The following is a 19,115-nucleotide window of genomic DNA, read 5'->3' on the forward strand; positions in this document are numbered from 1 at the left end:
TAACCCGGTAATCTCCCCAAAATGGCCTGGCGCAGTGACTCTTAAGCCTCCTCCCCCAGATGCAGCACATTGTACAGTACAACCAATTCTTAACATGTCTCACCTGCTGATGCATTTTCACAGGCATTGCCCACATCACACGTTGACAATTGGATGCAACAGTGTATTCAGAATGTAGTCTTAACCAGTCACTGGCGTTTATTTAAAAAAGCTGGCATCTACCTGATGGCGTTAGAGGCATGGGCGTATGGCGTGCTGCCCGCGTATTTGTGCTAACACAGCCGTGGCTAGAATTCTTATATGCAATGACTCGGCCCATCGACCGACGGTCCGCATTCTCGCATTTGAACATCCATGCAATCCATGACGGAACAAGAGATAGACAAAAATCACCGTCCACACAACAATGTCTATCAGCTACTGGGAACACAAGGTCCAAAAAGCCATCATTCAAGCATGGCCGACGATCCGGAACAACTGGCACCTCGGCATGACCGCATTTGGCGGACCACCAGTTCATTTCAAAATTGTATGCAAAAACCATGCCCGAAGTGAATTCGACTGACCTTGGAACAGTTCCATGACAAGTTTGTTTTGAAACTGAACTGGATTGACGAGCAGATGGTGCGTACTACGAAAGACGATTCTGCTCGTTCAGGAGATTAACACCAAATTATCTCATAGTACCAAGAGCTCTTTAGTGTCTCGCAAGCCTTGTCGGGTCCAGCAAGCACAAAGATGCTTTATTGTGTTAACTTGATTCACAACGGCTTATATGGAGCCCTGATTGCATTCTTCATTTGGAGGTAAGCCTAGACTTCTGTCCTATGAAGCATCCAAGTAACCGTGTTGTGCAGTTTGCCCGGAGCTCTCGGGATGTTTGGCCTTTCCATCGGCGTCTCCAGTATAAAGAATACATTACCTGGCGCAGTCTACGCCCTGCTGTCCGGGCTGAATGCCGCAACTGTTGGAATTATTGCCTTGGCGGCCGTTGAACTATCAAACAAAGCGATTACAGACAAGCTGACTAGGATTCTTGTCTTTCTCACTGGTACTGCCGGAATGCTATATAATGCGCTCTGGTACTTTCCAGTCCTTATGTTCGCCTCTGGATTTGCTGCTGTTACAAATGACTACCGTTGGCTTCAACGCCTCGGCCGGATTGCCAAAAATACCTTTACACCTTCGAGCCCATCAACGGGAGCGGGAAGTGATGCAACTGAAAGAGATGACCGCAGGGGCTCCAGTCACTCTATCGCAACGCCTGAGGAACATCCTACAACCTCTAGCGATGACCCTGAGTCGCGCACTATACCACAGGAGCATCGGCTGAACTTCTCGTGGAAATCTGGAACGGCTATTATCACAGCCTTTTTCATCACCTTCATCATCGTAATGGTTCTCCGTGGAGTCTTGCGTAACCCACCTATCTTGTACAAACTCTTTGCTAACCTCTATCTTGCCGGAACTATCATTTTGGGCGGTGGGCCAGTGGTGATTCCGCTGCTGAGGGAATACGTCGTGGCAGAGGGATGGGTCAGTCCGCGGGACTTTCTTATTGGCCTTGCCATAGCACAAGCATTTCCAGGACCAAACTTCAATTTTGCGGTATTTCTGGGCAGTCTCACCGCTGTTAATAGCGGGCAACCCGCTATTCTAGGGGCAATCATTGCATACGTGGGCATCTTCCTCCCGGGGATGGCTTTAGTTCATGGGACAATGGGCGTTTGGAAGGTCTTGCGAAGCAAACCATGGGTGAAATCTGGGGTCAGAGGTGTCAATGCAGGCGCTGTTGGTTTAATTTACACAGCTGTGTACCGAATTTGGCAGGTTGGGTATATAGATGAGGGTTTCCATTCTGGGAGAAGCCTGGGTGATGATCCGTGGTGGGTGGTTATCACAGCGACAGCCTATGTTGGGGGCAGATACTTCAATCTCTCCGCGCCACTCGCTGTACTTGTCGGTGCTGCGATGGGATTGGTAAGATATGGAGTTGTTATGAGCTAGACATTTCGAGGACAAATGACATAGGCTGCGAGTATGGGGAGCCTTTTGCTAACAATGATGATATTCCCTTCTAAAAGCAGCTTGAATTTGCTCAAGTCAAGTCCTCCAACTCATAAGCATTTGCTGTATGCATGTGATGCATCGATTTTGTTCTTAAAGTCGTAATTGGCTAATACTGCTGTTTCCATTATTAAAGCTCCATCAAGTCAAGTCGGCTATATGAGCACAGGACTCCACACCAGCTTGTCCAATTAGCCGAGGCTCTCAACACCAGCAATCCGCCTTTGATGTATTGGCATTTACATGTATCTTTGGGAACCGTTTTCTTTTCTTTACACCCTGTTTGAGATTATATTGAGTACCTAGATTGAAGCATGTGAATCAAGTTGGTGCAGGCATTAACTTGACAGATTCAGCCCGCCATGTCCAGCATCCTCAACTCCCGGATTTGGCAATCAAGTTGCTGGCGGGCCAGCTCTTATAAAAGATTGCAAAGCCAGATCACCACCGAAGCCAAGCACAGAAATTTATCATGTACTGCCCATCGCCGCATCATGGATACGACGGGATTCACCGAGACGCAGCTCGCCGTGCGTCAAGCAGTCGGCCAAGTCTGCTCTCGCTTCTCCAACACTTACTGGCAAGAGCTCGATCAAAAGGAGCAAGACCCCAAGGAGTTTCACGCGGCCCTCGCCCGCGACGGCTGGTTGGGCATCGCCCTCCCGGAAACACTCGGTGGATCTGGCCTGGGGATCTCCGAAGCCGCGATGATGATGCAGACGATTGCCGAGTCTGGGGCCGGCATGGCGGGTGCGCAGGCCGTTCACGCCAACGTCTATGCCACGCAGCCGCTGGCCAGATTTGGGTCAGATGAGCAGTTGAGCGAGACGATTCCGGGCATCATATCGGGGCGGTGGCGGACATGCTTTGGCGTGACGGAGCCAAACGCCGGGCTGGACACGCTGCGGCTATCGACGACGGCGAAGCGCGAGGGCGACGAGTATGTCATTTCGGGGCAGAAGATCTGGACGACGTGCGGGCAAGTGGCATCCAAGATGATTCTCCTGGCCCGAACTACGGCGTACGAGGACGCTCCCAGGCCGAGTCAGGGGCTGTCGCTGTTCTGCATCGACCTGGACCGAACGCAACCCGGCCTTTCGATGCGCAAGATCAAGAAGATGGGCGGCAGGGCAGTCGATGCCAACGAAGTCTTCTTCGACGGCTACCGGATTCCTGCCAACACGCTCATTGGAGAAGAGGGCCAGGGCTTCAGGATTGTGCTTCACGGCATGAACGCCGAACGATGTCTTCTGGCCGGCGAGGCTCTTGGCCTGGGCTATGCAGCGCTGACTCGAGCCGCGACGTATGCCCGCGAGAGAATTGTCTTCCAACGACCCATTGGCATGAACCAGGGCGTTGCGCATCCCTTGGCAGACTCATACATGCATCTCGAGGCGGCCAAGCTGGCGACATACCACGCGGCGAGGCTGTATGACGCGAGCAAGACGGACTCTTCCATTACGCAGGAGGTCGTGGGAGTAGCAGCGAACAGTGCCAAGTATCTCGCTGCAGAGGCTGCTTTTACGGCTTGCGAGAGAGCTGTGCTGGCTCATGGGGGCATGGGATATGCGGCCGAGTATGATGTGGAGAGATGGTTTAGGGAGTGTCTGGTGCCGCGCATTGCGCCGGTGAGTAGGGAGATGATTTTGAACTACGTTGGAGAGAAGGCATTGGGACTACCGAAGAGCTATTAGAGAATTTTGTTCTGGGATGTGATTTTGATGTAAGTGAAATCAATGGCTTGGAAGTACATATCAGACCTGTAATACATACCCGTACCGCGTTGGCCGTGTGTAAGTGAGATACTGAGACGGCTATCATGAGGTCGCATGATGCGCACACGGCTCGCAAACTCTTACAAAGAGACCTCGCATGATAAGCTTAAATTAAAATAGACGAACAGGCCCATTGAAAAATGACTCACTCGTCAGTATAAAAGGGGCCATTAAGGCACCGCATTCATTCCCAGCAGCAAAAGCCGGGCACAGGAGAAGCCCCACCGTATCCGAGGCCGCGCCTCCAGTCCGAGCCGGAGCGGCAACTTGGCAAAACCTACACCTACACAGTTTTAAACAGTCATCCGCTTCAACACCAAAGAATCCGGCCTGAATCATCACATGCCGCACAGTCTCTCCTCGGCGCAATGGTATCCCCCAAAGCCGCATCGTCGTCTCCATTCGAGATGGACGGCAAGAAGTCGCGGGCCAAACACGCTTGTCGCGAGTGCAACACCCGGCGAGTGCGCTGCGATGTCATGGAGAAGCAGCCGTGCTCGAATTGCGTGGCGGCCGGGGCGAGCTGCCAGGTGCTGCCGTCGCGGAGAGGAAGGTATAATTGAATTGCTTTGTTCGATGGAGTGTGTCTAATGTGATGGATTGGCGGCTAATTTGGCAAAATAACCATCGTTCAAGATATCCGCGGCGATCTCGTCGGCTACTGCAGAGCATCCAGAGTGAGAGCAACACTCAGGCCCCCAGCGAGGCCAGTGTCCCTCACACCGGCCAAGTCACTCCTCTCGGCACTCCATCTCATGGGAACTCAACGCCAGACGCCCCGGCATCACAGACCTACTCAGCCCCGGAGCCTCAAGCCCAGGATGGCTCATCGCCGTCTTCTCCAACCACAACGCCCGGAACCCGCTTCTTTGGCGAATCCAACTTCCTCACGCTGATGCCGAGAGACGATGAGGGCGCTTCAGCCCAATCCAACCTCGAGGGTAATGACCGCAACAACCAGAAGCCGCGCTTCACGTTTCCCATGCCGGCCACGCCGCAATCCACCGCTCTGGCGGCCGAGGGCAATTCCGGCCGCAGCCCCGGCTTGATGCGCTACCTCCGTGACGAAGGTGCCCTGACTCTCCCGGATTTCGAGAGCTGCCGGCCGGCCTTTGAGGCGTACTTTTCCTGGTTCCATCCGGCCTATCCCATTCTCGACAGGGCGCTAGTGGCGCGGCGATTGGCCTCGGCGTCGTCCTTTTCTCAGGTGGACTTGTCGAGGATGCTGCTGCAGACAATGCTCCTGATCGGGGCGACATATTGCGATGCGAGCACGATCCGCGCCATGGGCTTTGAGGACAGATCGCAGGCCAAGACGGCGTTTTACACGAGGGCGAGGGTGCTGTTCCATGCCGACTGGGAGAAGGACGAGACGGTGTTGATGCAGTCATTGTTTCTGATGAGTTTCTGGAGAGGGGCGCCGGCGCATGTGCGAGATGTGCGGTATTGGCTTGGGGTTGTCATTACGCTTGCCGAGTCGTACGGGTTGCATCGCTCGTGGGTTTCTTCCTATTGCGAGTGGTTTTTGAATGTTGGTGCTGATCAGTCATTGTCAAAAGGTCTCGATCCACATCAAAGGACTCATATACCGCCTGCATGAGGCGAAGAATGTGGTGGTCTATCTATGTAAGACTATTCCTATCCCCACAGCGCGATAACTCAACTCATCCCTTTGAAAATGTAGGTGAGAGAACGACAGGCTGCTGCAGCTCTAGGCCTTCCCAGCAGAATACGGGATGACGACTGCGACATTGAGCCTCTCAGCGCACTGGACTTGGAGTTCGATGTCAACCCTGTCGACCCGTCCTTTGGCTCATGCCAGCCGGAGCACGTCACATATGCAATCAAGATGGTAGAAATTGCCAAATTACGTGAGGATACCACAGTCTCGCCCCTCTGATTTTCTTCCTTTTTTTCCTGCTCTTTTCTAGTCCATTTCAGGACGCTCTTACTAAGATCAGAGGAAAACACCAGTCGGCAGAATCATTGACCTCCATTTCGGTCCTGGCCATGCCTCCATGTCCTCAGCATCCCCAAACACTCTTCAAGATCTCAATGCGTCTCTCGAAGCCTGGATGGCAAGTCTCCCAGAAAACATGAAATACTCTCCGGATCATGGTACAGATTCAGTCTGGGCGTGTCTGCTTCACCTCGCATACAAGTACGGTATCCCTGTTCCGCCATCAGCTTTGGCTTGGTCTCCCATTCCTGCTAACCACCAAAAAATAGCCATCTCAAGATTCTTATCCACAGGAATAGCTTCCTCCGCCTCGAATCCACTACCCCTGGCTCTCAGGTCGTCCTCAAAGCTGCTTGCCGCATCAGCCGCATCGCAGAGGACATGTCCACCCAGGGGATACTCCGCTACGGCCAAATGCATCTGTAAGTTCATTCTCAAGCCTCCCCTCAAGGCAACACCTTTCTTACGTTTCTGGGTAGCATTACGAGCATCTTTTCCGCCCTTTGCATCCACACCATCACCATCCGGCGCGGCACTGGCCTGACCCGACGTCTTGCTGAACACCGCGCCGAGGCGTGTCTCCTCTGCCTAAAAGAAGTCCAAAAGTACTGGCGTATCAACATCAACGTCCTCGACTTTTTCCTGCATTATCTTGACCGCTCAATCGCGGCTCGATTACATGGGATGCAGTCGGATGCCGCTGCGCCGCCTCCTTCCAGCGCCATCCAGGGCCCTGCCAGAGAGGCAAACGAATTGAAATCCGTCGCAGCTGTGGATGCAATCCCTTCGGAGTCAAATTCAAATCCGAGCGTATATCCTCCTCTCGAATTTGACTCGGTATCAATGCCTAATGTTTCCATACCTACTCTCGGGCCGGGACATTATCTAGCGCAGGAAGAATTCCGAGAACAGTATCTCGGCCTCGTCAGCCAAAGTGACGACTTGTTGGGTGATTTGGAACTATTTCTGCAGGGTGAAGATTTTTCACAGACAGGGAATGGATTTGACGTCTTGCAAAGGTCATTATAGTAATTGATTGAAGACGACGACTTTGTATATATACTCATATCATTTAATCATCTTATTAGAGTCCGATCACTGCCATCGGGCACATGGACAACTCGCTACTACCAATATACAGATCATAGATTTAAAAACAATTTCATACTCATCCAAAGCTCATAACAATGCCAACCTATGACATTTGATTCCAACAGATACAACATACAGCATACTAAAAGAAAAAGCTCATTACAAGAACCACCTGAACTCAGGAGCGCTGGGTCCGTCCCTGAGTCGCGAAGTAGGAATATCCCGAGGGTCAATCTTGACGCCGGAGCGGCGATCACGCCTCCTGTTGTCCCACATCATAAACATGCCCATGCACAGAGTGATGAGAGCGCCAGCAGCGCCGAAGCAGGCCGTAGTGATGAGCGCAGGCTCGTATCGGGGAGCGTCCTGAGTACGGAAGATGTTGCTGGACACGAGACCCATGACATTAGCCAGGGGCACACCGACAGATGTAAGGGTGATACGGCGGCCTTCGTGTGCGATGTTGTTGTTGTACCAAGTAGAAAGCAAGACGGAGGGAGCAGAAGTGCCCCAGCACATCATGAAGGTGGCAAAGTAGGCAACGTGTAGCTGCTTGGTGACATCGTCGATGGCAGCGTAGATGATGAAGCCGGTGAAGGTGAAGACGTAGCCCAGGATGATGAAGGGGAAACGCAGACGAGTGAAATCTGAGCAGAAGGCGAGGACAAGCAGCATCACAGCGCCAGTGACGTTGGGGGCAACGGTGTAGAGGTTCGTCTTGACGGTGGAATATTGCAGACGGGCGATGATCTGGGGCAGGAAGAGCGACACGGACTGGATGGGCACACCGAGGCAGATTTCTATGAGCAGGAAGCCGTACGCCCAGGGGTAGGTGAAGATCTTGAGAGCATCGCGGAAGTTGAACTCTTCGGCAACATCGGACGAGGAATCGACCTGGATACGGTGGAAGGCAAGCGAGCGCTCCTCTTCAGTCAGGAACTTGGCCTCGGAGGCGGAGCGAGGAAGATAGAACCAGGCAAAGATGGCGAAGAGGAAGGTGACGCCACCCTCGATGATGAAGAGGTAGCGCCAGACGAGAATCTTGCTGTCCTTGATGTGGAAGACACCGAACGCCAGGAGGCCAGAGAAGGCATTGGCGATGTTGGAGGCAGCGTAGAAGATGGCCAGACGTCGGGCAAGCTCACCACGACGGTAGAAAGTGGTCAGATAGTAGATGACGGTCGGGAAAAAGGCGGACTCGGCCATTCCCAGGAACCAGCGCACGGCGAAGATGCCGCTGAAATTTTGCGTGGCGGCGGTGCAGAGCGTCATGGAGCCAAAGGTGAACATCATGATGGGCAGGGCGCGCGAGGCTCCGAATTTCTTGGCCAGCATGGCAAAGGGCGGTGCGAAGATGACGTAGGGCACGAAGAAGATGGAGACGACGAGGTTGTACTGGTTGGCCTTGAAGTGAAGATCTAAAGGGGGAGGCATGGAGTTTAGTTGATGCCGTCACGAGACAAACTGATGTTGGGGGATGAGGAGATGCGTACCGCTACTGAGGCCCTTCGTCTGGGCGTTACCCAAGTTACCCTTATCGAGGGCATTGAAAAGGTCTAATAGGGGGAGAAGTAGTCAGTCGCTGAGTTGATTCTATAGATGATGGCGGCTGTCTTCATCAAAGACACACCTGTCCAAGCATCAAGTTAGGAGGCTCAACTTACACATAATAGCCAGCACAGGCAGGATGCGAATGTCAAATTTGAAGCACAGGGCTCGCTCTGCAGGATGATCGACGACGCGTGCCGTCTCTTCCATCATGCCCTCCTTCTGGCTCTCGATGTGATCGAGCTGATCGTTGGTGCCCATGTCCTTGGACACGCCATTGTCGACCTCTTGAACAGCCATGATGACTGCAGCTTTTCACAACTGACACGCTGTGAAATGGAGAATAATAAATTATTCAAGACGGCAACCCCTCTGAATTGTTGTGGGAGGGGAAAAGAAGAGAGACAAAATAAAAGGGCAAGACCGCGAGCGTGGTTTGCGAGGTTGGGATGCGGCCGGAGCTTTTATAACAAAAGTCTAGCTCAATGCACACCGACCTACTGGAAGCGCTCAAGAGCTGGTTTTTTTCCCCAGGCTAAAGAGGGTCGTATTTGATGCACAGCTGATGGCTGACAAGCAAACTCAACCGAGCATAGACCACGCAGATGGGAAACGGAAGCGCGGCAGCAGGGGGGATGCCGGCGCTTTTTATGACTTTTTATGATAATGTAACTCTAGATAGCAGACAAAGAATTGGTCAGTTGAGATAGACAGCCATCAGCATCAGGGGTGGTAGCTAAAGAGAGCGAGAAAAAAAGGATCCCGGGCTGGTCCATTCCAGCTGATGATGCTGTTGCTTCTGTCTTTTTGCTCCAACAAGACAAGGCTTTGACCCCCTCCACACCCCCAGCAGTTTGGACGTGATCAACTTACTAGCAAACTCCGTAATCACGGCCGGACCACCATCAGACAGGTCCCGGAGATGTGGAAAGATTGGGCGGCATACGTCCAGTTCCAGTCTTGTGCAAGATTGTCACAAGAGTCCCGTATCCTTGTATCCACCAACCCCCCAAATCTCTTATCTCTCTACCCTCTTTCTCTAGATCCACGCCAGACAGGCAACAGGATGATGGGCAAAAAGGGCCAGCAAAAGATGGACTATCTATCAGCAGATAGGGTTTTTTTTCTTGCTCAATAGCACTTTGCCGCTGGTTTACGTTCTGGGCCGCCCGGCATTTAGGTGATGACTCGCCTTCTCGAAACGAGGCACAGGAAGAAAAGAGACGGCGCGTTTTCCATCCATCCCCGGATCAAGCCACACAGCCTTTCCCTTTTCTCCAGAATCCTCTCCGTGGGGAAGACGAGAGAAAACCTGGAGAAGCAGACCCTGCCTACCCCACACTATTTCCCTTCTGGCCCTCCCCTTCAGAAGAAGAAGTTTCTATGTGAAAGCGTGACTAACACAATGGCCCAGCGACGAGTCGGCAGGGAGGGCCCAAGCGCAAGAGAGAAGAGGGCGAGACAAACAGTCTCCAATCCTGACCCCCTTCTCGAATCGCCAAAAGGCCGCTAGCATAGTAGATCCATTTTGCTTTAGGCCCGGTGGGGGAGCCCAGGGGAAGCGATTAGAACGCTGATGGGTGGGTGAGAACAAGGCCGTTGATGGGCGTTGGACAGCCTCGGATCCATGGAACTTCGAGTTGATACTTGCAATATCTGCTTTGTTCACGTATATGAACAAAGTCACTATCACTCATGATGGGCTATTTTTTATGCAATCAGTGGAGCAACATGGGGTCTTTGACATGTCTCTTGTCTTGTCAATCTATCTCGACGCCACAAATGCTCATTCTCGGCCAAATACAGAAGCTGACCGCCATTCAGTGGGGGAACGAGCATGGGGGGTTGGTCTGCAGCCGATATCGAGAGAGATACGAACGGGGGTTATTGCTTACACGGGGGTCACTCTGCTTGGCGCTTAGCCAGCCGTGGTCCAAAGGCCGTTCCAGCCATCGGATCCCTGCTTCCGAGCTGTGATAGTCACAGCCCAATCAAATCGCGTGGTGCGGCGAAGTGTTTGGGGGTCTGGGAGGGGGTCAGGCAATGGCCACATGGGTGAGGGGAAGCGATTTGGGGAAAAGGCTAGGAAGAGTCAGTCAGCCTGGCCCCCTCTGTCTCTTCTGCTGCTATCACCAAGCTCACGAGTAGTATGTATGTTAGCATGAGCTTGAATCGTCAACAGCAAGTACCTGGACGCTATTACAAGCATGCAAGTGTACATCCAAGCTGCAGCTGGGGCCACTATTCCCACTCTCCAGCGGGGAGCTGTTGTTCAAACTCATACTCTCTCTCTATCCCATTGCTTTCCAGCTTTACCCGATCTCGCCTAAGCAAGGCACCCTACGTCACAAGAATGCACAGTATGTAAGAGGTCCAGTCAATGCAGTAGTAATAGAATTTCTCAAAGTGGGAATGACTGTTGGAATATGAATTTCTGTCTCCTCCGCACGTAAACCTAGTCTTCTTCTCCTCTCTTCTGACGTTCATCTTCTCTCTCTCTCTCCTCTTCTCACTTCTCCCAATCACCAAAGACCCTCAAACCACAGCCAAAATGTCTGGAAAGGAGCCCGTTCTCACCACCAACGCCCCCAAGCCTCTGCCCGGCATCTACAGCCAGGCCATCAAGGCCAATGGCATGGTCTTTGTCTCTGGCGCCGTGCCCATGGACCCCGTCACCATGGAGCTCATCCCCGGCGACATCCAGGCTCACACCGTACGTTATTTCCTCAGCAGGTGACGAGTATCACAGCAAATCAAAGGCACCCAGTACTAACGAGATTCTGCCCAACAGCACCAATGCATCAAGAACCTGTCCGCCATCCTCGAGGCCGCCGGCACCAGCCTGGAGAAGGTCGTCAAGGTCAACGTCTTCCTGGCCGATATGGGCGACTTTGCCAAGATGAACGAGGTCTACAGCACCTACTGGGGCGATGTCAAGCCCTGCCGAACGTACGTATTGTTTTGTCCTTTCACCACCACATCTCTCCATCTTTCTCTGTCTCTTGATTTCTGCTTCCTTCTCTCGCCTTGAATCCGTCCCTCTTTTTGGTCTTGTTACCCCTCCATGTCTTCACAAGGGCGCCCCGCCATCGGATGCAACATTGTGGTGGGGGTCCGTGAGAGGAGCTTAAAAAAGGGCCATGTCACGTATTGTACTGCTGTGTGCATTTTTCAGCTGTGTCAATAGCTGGTCAAAACGTATTTGGATGTTGGCTGACAATTTATGATGCAACAGATGCGTGGCTGTCAAGACCCTGCCGCTGAACACGGATGTTGAGATTGAGTGCACTGCTGTCCTGTAAATGGGAATTTAGAAAATAAAAGAAAATACCAAAGGATGAATAAATGGGAATAAGGATATAGACCAAAAAATAAAAATTGAGCTTGGGAGTTCCCTAATCTGTTTGCTTCGAACTTCATCATCAGTTTTGCTGTGTAAATGACATCTCCCAATCCAACAACTCGCGCCGTGTAAGTCAAACATGCCACGTCAAGTCAACCCAAGTCAACCCAAATCAAATTAAATTTAGTCAGTTTAATGTCAAAACGCAATCAATTTGTTGAGTTATCCCAAAAATACATGTTATATATATACGCCTCATGATGTATTTCCAAATGCAAGTGTCATCAAACCCCTCCATGTCTCCTCCATCTACGCAACGTCTGGCAGCGCACTCTCCACGTCCATCATCGCCTTCATACCATCCGCAATGCTCTTCACCTTGATCTCATCTGGCCTGGGCAACGGCCTCCGCGCCCATCCTCCGTATCCAAAGTACGACTGCATCGCCGCCTTGACGCCCACGACGCCCGTCTGGATCGCAACCCAGTCACCCGCCGCCAGAACAGCCTGAAGCGCCGCAGCCTCGGCCGCCTTCTCCGGACCAGCCTCAGCAAGTCGGAACAGCTCAACGTTGGCTCGCGGCGACACGTTGGCCAGCCCACCGATGACACCGGCTGCGCCGCTGGTCACGGCCGACAGCGTGAAGTCGGCGCTGCCGGCAAAGCACAGGAAGTTTTCGCCAGACGCCCGCACCGCAGCAGCCACGCGGCCCAGCTTGCCTGTGTTGCCGCAGGTGAACTTGCAGCCGACGATGTTGGCGTGGTGGCTCAGGCGGATCAGCACGTCCGAGTTGACGTCGATGCCAGGCGTGGCGCCGGGATAGTTGTAGATGATGATGGGGATGGGCGACTTATCGGCAACGGCAACGAAGAAGCTCTCGACCGTCGCGGCGTCAAACAGACCGGCGTAGTAGCTCGGCGGCAGCACCAGCGCATAGTCGCCGCCGTTGGCCGCCGCGTCTCGACACAGGCTCACGGCCTCGATGACGGACTGCGCGCCGCATCCGACAATCAGCGGCATGGACGAGAAGCCGGCGGCATCCAGGGCCGATCGCGTGGTCCGGGTGATGGTGTTGCGCTCCTCGTGAGCCAGATGAACCGCCTCGCCGTTCGAGCCTTGGACCGCAAGGCCTGCAACTCCCGCCTTTGCCAGCCGGACGGCGTGCCGTGAGACCGTCTTGACGTCCAGCTCATCTGTCTCGGGGTCGAAGAAGGCCACCGTGGGCACGTAGATGCCGCGGACCAGAGCCCGTGCTGGGTGCTCGCCATTTGCGGCGGCCGCGGTAGGAGAATAGGCAGCAGAAGGAGACATTGTCTGTTTCTTTCTTTCTTATTGAAGACGGCTTTCACTCTTACTTTGGGAAGAGGATGAAGCAATAACAAGAGATTTTGTCGTGTGTTATAGGATACAGGAGAAACCGTATAACGGTAAGGTCTCTAGGGAATAAACAGTATGCTTCACACAAGAACAAGCCAAAGAGAGAGAATACAGTCCACACAACCTTCGACTAGAGGAAATAAGAAGAAGAAAGGAAGAGGACGAGGGGAAAAGGGAACGGGAGGCAAAGCATAATAGCCCGGTACCTACATTAGCAGCCAAGCAACTCGCGTCTCGTCTCTTTCACCCATGCTACGTATTATTGCCGACACATCCAAGCAAAAAAAATGCTACTATTGATTGCCAATGTCGTGCTCCATGGGCCAGAGACACCGAAAAACGCAAAAAATGGCGGTACCCCCACGCTCCCCATACTTTTCCACTCGCCCGTACGAGTACATGTAAGGGGAGAGAGCAGCAGAGAGCTGCTGATCATGGGGAACAGGAAGGGCATGGGGACTGAGTAAGATAATCTCCATAGTTTTTGCCGCTCGGCGTCTCTCACATCTCACAACCCTGCCCAGAGCCAAGTCTTCCTATCCCGCTTTGCAGCTAGTTTCAACCTTGTTATCCCCCAGAGAAACTCACTCGGATGTTGGTGGTTTTTTTGCTCAAATCAGAAAATCGGGCGCCACAACGTTGGAGTTTCCCCGTCTTTTTGGGGGGGTTGAATGTGGGGGATTTTTGCCATCTGTCCAGACTCCACTGATATCCCCCGTCATGACATGGTGAAGAATCGTACATGTATTCATTCGGGCATGTGCTTTCGGTACCTTGCAGCAGTTCGCACACGAAGTCGACGCAGATCCAGCAGCAATCTATTACTTTTTCTCCAGTTATACTCCGTAATTATCCTATTGGAGGCCGAAAGCCGCCTGTTTATTCCTTTGCTCATGGCTTCCCGGAGCCGGCCGGCATCGACGCCCCTTGCTCACGTCGGTGGGGGTCTCTTGATCCTCTGACTTTGTGCCGTTCTATTCTATGGAACAGGTGTCAAGGACGAGCAGTCATGTGGCCTCTGTACAGAGTCAAACGAGTCTCATATTATACATAATCAGACAAAGTATTATACAGAATCAGACAAATCCTATTGCTCTATACGGAATCAAATAACACCACGTTGCTCTACTGAACATAACAAATGTCATAATATCTCACTCAAGTCTACTAGTAATACATCCATCACCACCCCCTGGCCTTGATCCAAACGTCCACAATCTCATCCTCATGACCCGCCTTGTCCTCGTCCACCACAAAATACCACCCAAAGTGACTGCTCGTGATGCACGCATGGTTCGGCCACAGCCTCAGCTTTTGTCCTGCCTCCACCGCATCTCCCTGGGGCCCCAATCCCTTCTCCGTCTTCCGCTTGCCAGCCGCCCATGTCAAGATGCCGTGCTCCTGCGCAAATCTGCCCACTGTCCAGCCTTCGTAGTCCTCGACGTCGCAAGAGGGCATCGCCACATCTCGCCCCCACGGCGTCACCATGGCCATGCCGTCGTATGCCTTGCAGAACTCGCGGCCTAGTGCTAGACCACCCGCCCCGATCAGCGCCTCATCCGTGCCGTTGGTGCCCCGGCCGGGATACACGCCGTGAACCTCAGCCACGACAGTGAGGGCAATGTCTCGCCATGACAGCTTTGAGGAGGCCATGCTGTGTGCCGCCAATTGCTGCAGATCCAGGGTCGGGTACACGCCTGCGTGGATCTCCACCGCATGGCCCTTGCTCTTGACCGTTTGGAACAGCCCTGCCAGCTCCGTCACCGCGGCCTGCAGCTCTGGTGTGCCAGTCTCGCGATCTTGAGCCTCGTCCGGCTGTCCGCTCAGCAGGTTCTGCACCGCCAGTGCCGTAGGAGACGCTCCGGCCGAGACAACCAGCGTGGGCAGCGTAACACCCGCCTCCTTTGCCTTGACAACCAGCCTCTCCGCGCCGCTCAGCATGGCATCGACCTCAGCCCGCAGCATCTTTACCGCGGCAACACGGCTGTCTCCTCCATATGAGTGTCCCGCATGTGAATACAGTCCGGACAGCACCACGGCTCCGGCCTTGTGAGCCGCCAACGCCGCATCGGCAACCTGGACGAAGCGCTCGCTGCTCTCCACGACTCCGGCTCGCTTTCCACCCATGTCAATCTTAATGTGCGCCAGCGGCTTCACACCAGACTGCTTCTCCAGCTCTGCCGCTGCGGCCAACTGCGCAGGGTCATCGAGAAGAACTGAGATGCTACCTTCGCCGAGCACCTTTGCAATCGCCGCCAGCCGCGGCACGGCTCCCTTGGAGATGGGCAATCCGTAGACAAACTGTCCAAGTATCATGAAATGTCAACTTCTGCTCGTAGAATCTTTGTGAAAGAAAAGTAAAACCTACATTTACCTGCCTCCCCTTGCTCTTATACTCCTCCAACAAAGGCAGAATAAACTCTGCTTCTGAGAGCGTCGAGACAATCAGATTCGCCGGCCTCATTACATCCTCTCCAACTTGCAATCTTGTCAACTCGACAGTCTACCATCCAGTTCTCAATATTAGCCACCACACCCCCCCAGATGTGAAAAGACGGCGTCTCACCTTGTGTGTCTTCACATGCGCCCTCCACCCCAGCTCCAGCTTCTGCACCGCCTCTAGCATCCTCTCGCAGTTCCGCCTCGCCGCCGCAACATTCATCACCGCCGCCGGCGTCGGCACGTCCCGGATCGACTTGCCCACAAACTCCTTGACCAGCGCCTCCTTGGGCGAGGTGGGATAGTAGACGAGTGACGACATCTTCTTCAAAGCTGGCTGCTGAATAGGACGCTGAAAAGACACGATTGTAATGAGTTGGTCTATTTTCACAACTGGCCAATGCTCAAATCGGTTCGCTCGTCAAATTGCCAGATGCTTGAGGACAATGCAATGGAGTGAATAAAGAAATCGTTCCTTGAGCTTATTGCGACATCGGATAACTGTGGTACAGTCAATCCAAGCTCTCTCCATCCCGTAGTTGCTTCAGCCCCTCAATCCACATCAAATTGCCCCTCATTCTCAAGGAATACATGATGGCCCATTATGTTCCCCCACGGCAAAATGGTGGCACTTTCACCACTAGCACAAAGAGGAGAAGCATCCCGTAATCAGTGGGGGTCATAGATATACGGTGGCAAGCAGTGGACTCGACCTCGGAACTACCAGGGAGGAGAGAATTCTTTTATTTCTCTGCCTATCTACGGAGTGCTGTACTGCATTTCTCCATTTATATCTAGCATATTTATCTATATCTGCTAGTCCTATCTATATCTAGTATATTTACTGATATCTACTTCGTAATATCGAGTTTATCTACATCAGAGTGTATCTAACAGCGAATACTAAAAGTAATAACGATGGCAGAAGAAACGGCGATAGTAGAAGAAAATAGTGATAGTAGCAATAGTAGAAAAAAGTAGCGATACTAGAAGAAAGTAGCAATGTTAGGGGCTTACTTCGCCAAGCCATGTTATACGAATATCATTAATATTGAGAACTCATAATTATGCATCAGTAGTTGCCAATCTGTCCTGCAACTCATACCCCGGCTGCAGCCAAGTAGGACCATTAGTCGCCTCCATTCCTTCGAACTGTGATATCAAGGCTTGAAGCTTGACCCCCCTCGGCTGCCGCTGCCATGCATAGGAGGATGAACTGAAGATATCGTCCATTTCTTCTGGAGGTCCCCCTTGTGTCTCGCGAAAGGCAGCCGCCACGTGGAAAAAGGCGACCATATTCACTAAACAACTTGATAAGTCACATGTTTGTGCATGTCAGAATCCAGAGACCACCTACTGACGACGAGTATGAAGTATGTCTGGGAACTATTGGAGCCTCTATGTCAGTAGTCTTTATCTCATTGCCAAAAAGAGACGGGATAGAAGACAAGAATAGCGAGACGAAGTAGAAAAGAGGCAGCAAACAGGAAGAGAGAAGGACGCCTACTCGTAAGACAGCACTGCCGATCCGAACCTGTTAGCCTTCGCTCTAGAAAGATGCATGTTCTTCACTTACGCAAACTAAGCTCCGTAAAGGTCAAGGCCACATTGTAAATCCAATAGCATATCGAACACAGTGCAATCCCTCTGGTGCGAAGGTGATTCGGGAATATCTCTGCTGTGTAAGTCCACGATACTGGGCCCCACGAAGCCGCATATGCGATGATGTAAAAGCAAGCGAAAACCACCACGGCCGTTGAAGCGCCTCGGTTTTCGATGACCCAGGGAAACCATCCGTAGATGCTGCTTCCAATAAATTCCAAGCTGAGTTCGGCATATTCGCTATGGATTATTCCTGTGAAAAGAAAAGAAAAAACAAGATTAGCTGCCATGTCTGTGATTGATCTGAGCAAGACTCAAGCTTCACCTATTATCGAGAGACACGATGCCATTGTCAAGGAGCCAATGAGCAATGTCACCCGTCGACCCCATTTATCCATCAGTCTCGAACCCAGAACGCATGTGGCAACGACATTGAGCAGATATAGAACGAAGATAACCAAATTGGGGTGTCTAACTCCTGCGGCAGTCACAACAAAGACAGTGTGGTGAAGCATAATGTGCATACCACACGCTTGATTCCACATCTGCATAAACAGACCCGTCACAAGCCTCCTGAACTCCGAGACACGAAGCAACATTCGCAGCCGAGGCTGTCCCTTCTGGCGCTGATCCCGGATATCCTCCCTCATTAGCTCATACTGCGCCCGAAGTCTAGGGTCGTTCATTCTTTTCTTTTGTAGCTCGGCCATGAACGCATGGGATTGAGCCCAATGGCCCTGCGAGGCAAGATAATATGGACTCTGGGGCAGCAAGAACGTAAAACCCGTGAAGATAGAGCCGGGAATAAGTTGAAAGATAAATGATACTCGAAGAGCAGACATGAGATCTTCGCGAGGAATCGGTTCAGTCATGTCAAGCATGCTCCACGAGAGCTTAGCAGCGACGTATTGGTTGACATTTTGCAGGAAGATACCGGCAGCGATAAACAAATATAGAAGGCTGCCATCATGTTAGCCTCGGACGCCATGTCATGAGTTTCTACGCACCTCATGTAGGCTCCCCGATTCTCCCGTGGCGCTATTTCGACCTATTTGACTCGTCAGCCAAACTTATCACTACAACAAAGCACTCCTTACCATATATGCGGGCGCAGCGACACTGAGAATTCCAGCCGCCAGCCCGGCCAAGACTCGTCCGATAGACAAAACCGCAAGCCCTGGTGCAACAGCCATGAGACAGCTTCCAATCAGCCAGAACACAGATGCGCAAAGCATAGTCCTAGGTGGCTTCAAGTCATCCATGAGGCGCCAAGACACGAGTGCTCCCAGTATCGAGGCAATAGGCATCGCAGCCGTGACAATTTCCCTCTCCCACCTCAACAGGATGGCAAAGGTTGGTGAGTACGCCATGACATCGAGAAACCCTGACATGGACGATAAGTTGAGGCCGATGAGGAGGCCGCCTTAGCAGGAGGCTCTGTTAGAAAAGATGGGCGTTTCTTAATCCGCGGTAGGCACCTAGGATTGGATGGGAGCTGGGGATAGGTATGTAGATACTCACTCATGGAGGCGATAACGCATATATGTATAGCACTTTTCAATATCATGGCGACAACTGCTGATAAAGTAGCGAGAACAAAAATAATTCGCGGTAAAATGCGCGTTGGCCAAAAATCATGCTGCTGAGACGATTAAGAACAAAAAGGCACGGAGAAAGCGGAGCAGAAGATGCTTTTGTTGTTGGCATTGAAGTGGGAAAGAAGCATGTTGTAATGTAAAGCATACCTAGCGAGCAATTGGAGAGGGAGTAGCTATCCAAAACTTATAGGGGGGCAGCGAGTAGCCCCTTACTTGGTCGTATCAGACGGTAGAAGAAGCTACGGTAGAGATAGAGATGGTAGACAGAGTAGCGATATAGCGACAGAGAACTGTATCACACGTTGGCAGTCACA

The 19,115-nt window shown here is 52.3% G+C and overlaps 8 protein-coding genes across 8 annotated transcripts; 4 read left to right on the forward strand and 4 right to left on the reverse strand.

Annotated features, from left to right (window-relative positions):
* Positions 1–406: 406 nt before the first annotated feature.
* Positions 407–2,007, forward strand: TRIVIDRAFT_37689 (uncharacterized protein; the record flags this gene model as incomplete). The annotated part of the gene is made up of 4 exons (XM_014102120.1): positions 407–529; positions 577–624; positions 685–806; positions 858–2,007. 4 exons carry the CDS (start codon positions 407–409, stop codon positions 2,005–2,007), a joined length of 1,443 nt encoding a protein of 480 aa, XP_013957595.1.
* Positions 2,008–2,355: 348 nt separating this feature from the next.
* TRIVIDRAFT_178831 (uncharacterized protein) lies at positions 2,356–3,761 on the forward strand (the record flags this gene model as incomplete). Its single annotated transcript, XM_014102121.1, has 1 exon — positions 2,356–3,761. The coding sequence occupies one exon, from the start codon at positions 2,430–2,432 to the stop codon at positions 3,759–3,761; it is 1,332 nt and encodes a 443-aa protein (XP_013957596.1).
* Positions 3,762–4,270: 509 nt separating this feature from the next.
* On the forward strand, positions 4,271–6,447 carry TRIVIDRAFT_124963 (uncharacterized protein; the record flags this gene model as incomplete). The annotated part of the gene is made up of 7 exons (XM_014102122.1): positions 4,271–4,395; positions 4,479–5,327; positions 5,444–5,468; positions 5,527–5,713; positions 5,817–6,003; positions 6,072–6,224; positions 6,282–6,447. Coding segments are annotated over 7 exons (1,692 nt in total), but the record flags the coding sequence as incomplete, so codon positions are not given.
* Positions 6,448–7,053: 606 nt separating this feature from the next.
* On the reverse strand, positions 7,054–8,742 carry TRIVIDRAFT_64185 (uncharacterized protein; the record flags this gene model as incomplete). The annotated part of the gene is made up of 3 exons (XM_014102123.1): positions 7,054–8,312; positions 8,388–8,450; positions 8,559–8,742. The coding sequence occupies 3 exons, from the start codon at positions 8,740–8,742 to the stop codon at positions 7,054–7,056; spliced, it is 1,506 nt and encodes a 501-aa protein (XP_013957598.1).
* Positions 8,743–10,922: 2,180 nt separating this feature from the next.
* TRIVIDRAFT_74115 (uncharacterized protein) lies at positions 10,923–11,854 on the forward strand (the record flags this gene model as incomplete). Its single annotated transcript, XM_014102124.1, has 3 exons — positions 10,923–11,155; positions 11,234–11,391; positions 11,678–11,854. The coding sequence occupies 3 exons, from the start codon at positions 10,994–10,996 to the stop codon at positions 11,742–11,744; spliced, it is 387 nt and encodes a 128-aa protein (XP_013957599.1).
* A 240-nt stretch (positions 11,855–12,094) lies between these two features.
* Positions 12,095–13,096, reverse strand: TRIVIDRAFT_36970 (uncharacterized protein; the record flags this gene model as incomplete). Its single annotated transcript, XM_014102125.1, has 1 exon — positions 12,095–13,096. The coding sequence occupies one exon, from the start codon at positions 13,094–13,096 to the stop codon at positions 12,095–12,097; it is 1,002 nt and encodes a 333-aa protein (XP_013957600.1).
* A 1,491-nt stretch (positions 13,097–14,587) lies between these two features.
* On the reverse strand, positions 14,588–15,923 carry TRIVIDRAFT_127461 (uncharacterized protein; the record flags this gene model as incomplete). The annotated part of the gene is made up of 3 exons (XM_014102126.1): positions 14,588–15,463; positions 15,531–15,665; positions 15,729–15,923. Coding segments are annotated over 3 exons (1,206 nt in total), but the record flags the coding sequence as incomplete, so codon positions are not given.
* Positions 15,924–16,666: 743 nt separating this feature from the next.
* On the reverse strand, positions 16,667–18,627 carry TRIVIDRAFT_37076 (uncharacterized protein; the record flags this gene model as incomplete). The annotated part of the gene is made up of 6 exons (XM_014102127.1): positions 16,667–16,902; positions 16,959–16,997; positions 17,178–17,425; positions 17,546–18,163; positions 18,211–18,251; positions 18,301–18,627. Coding segments are annotated over 6 exons (1,509 nt in total), but the record flags the coding sequence as incomplete, so codon positions are not given.
* Positions 18,628–19,115: the final 488 nt, after the last annotated feature.

This window comes from Trichoderma virens (genome assembly GCF_000170995.1).
Source record: "Trichoderma virens Gv29-8 chromosome Unknown TRIVIscaffold_5, whole genome shotgun sequence".
NCBI classification, from domain to species: Eukaryota; Fungi; Ascomycota; class Sordariomycetes; order Hypocreales; family Hypocreaceae; genus Trichoderma; species Trichoderma virens.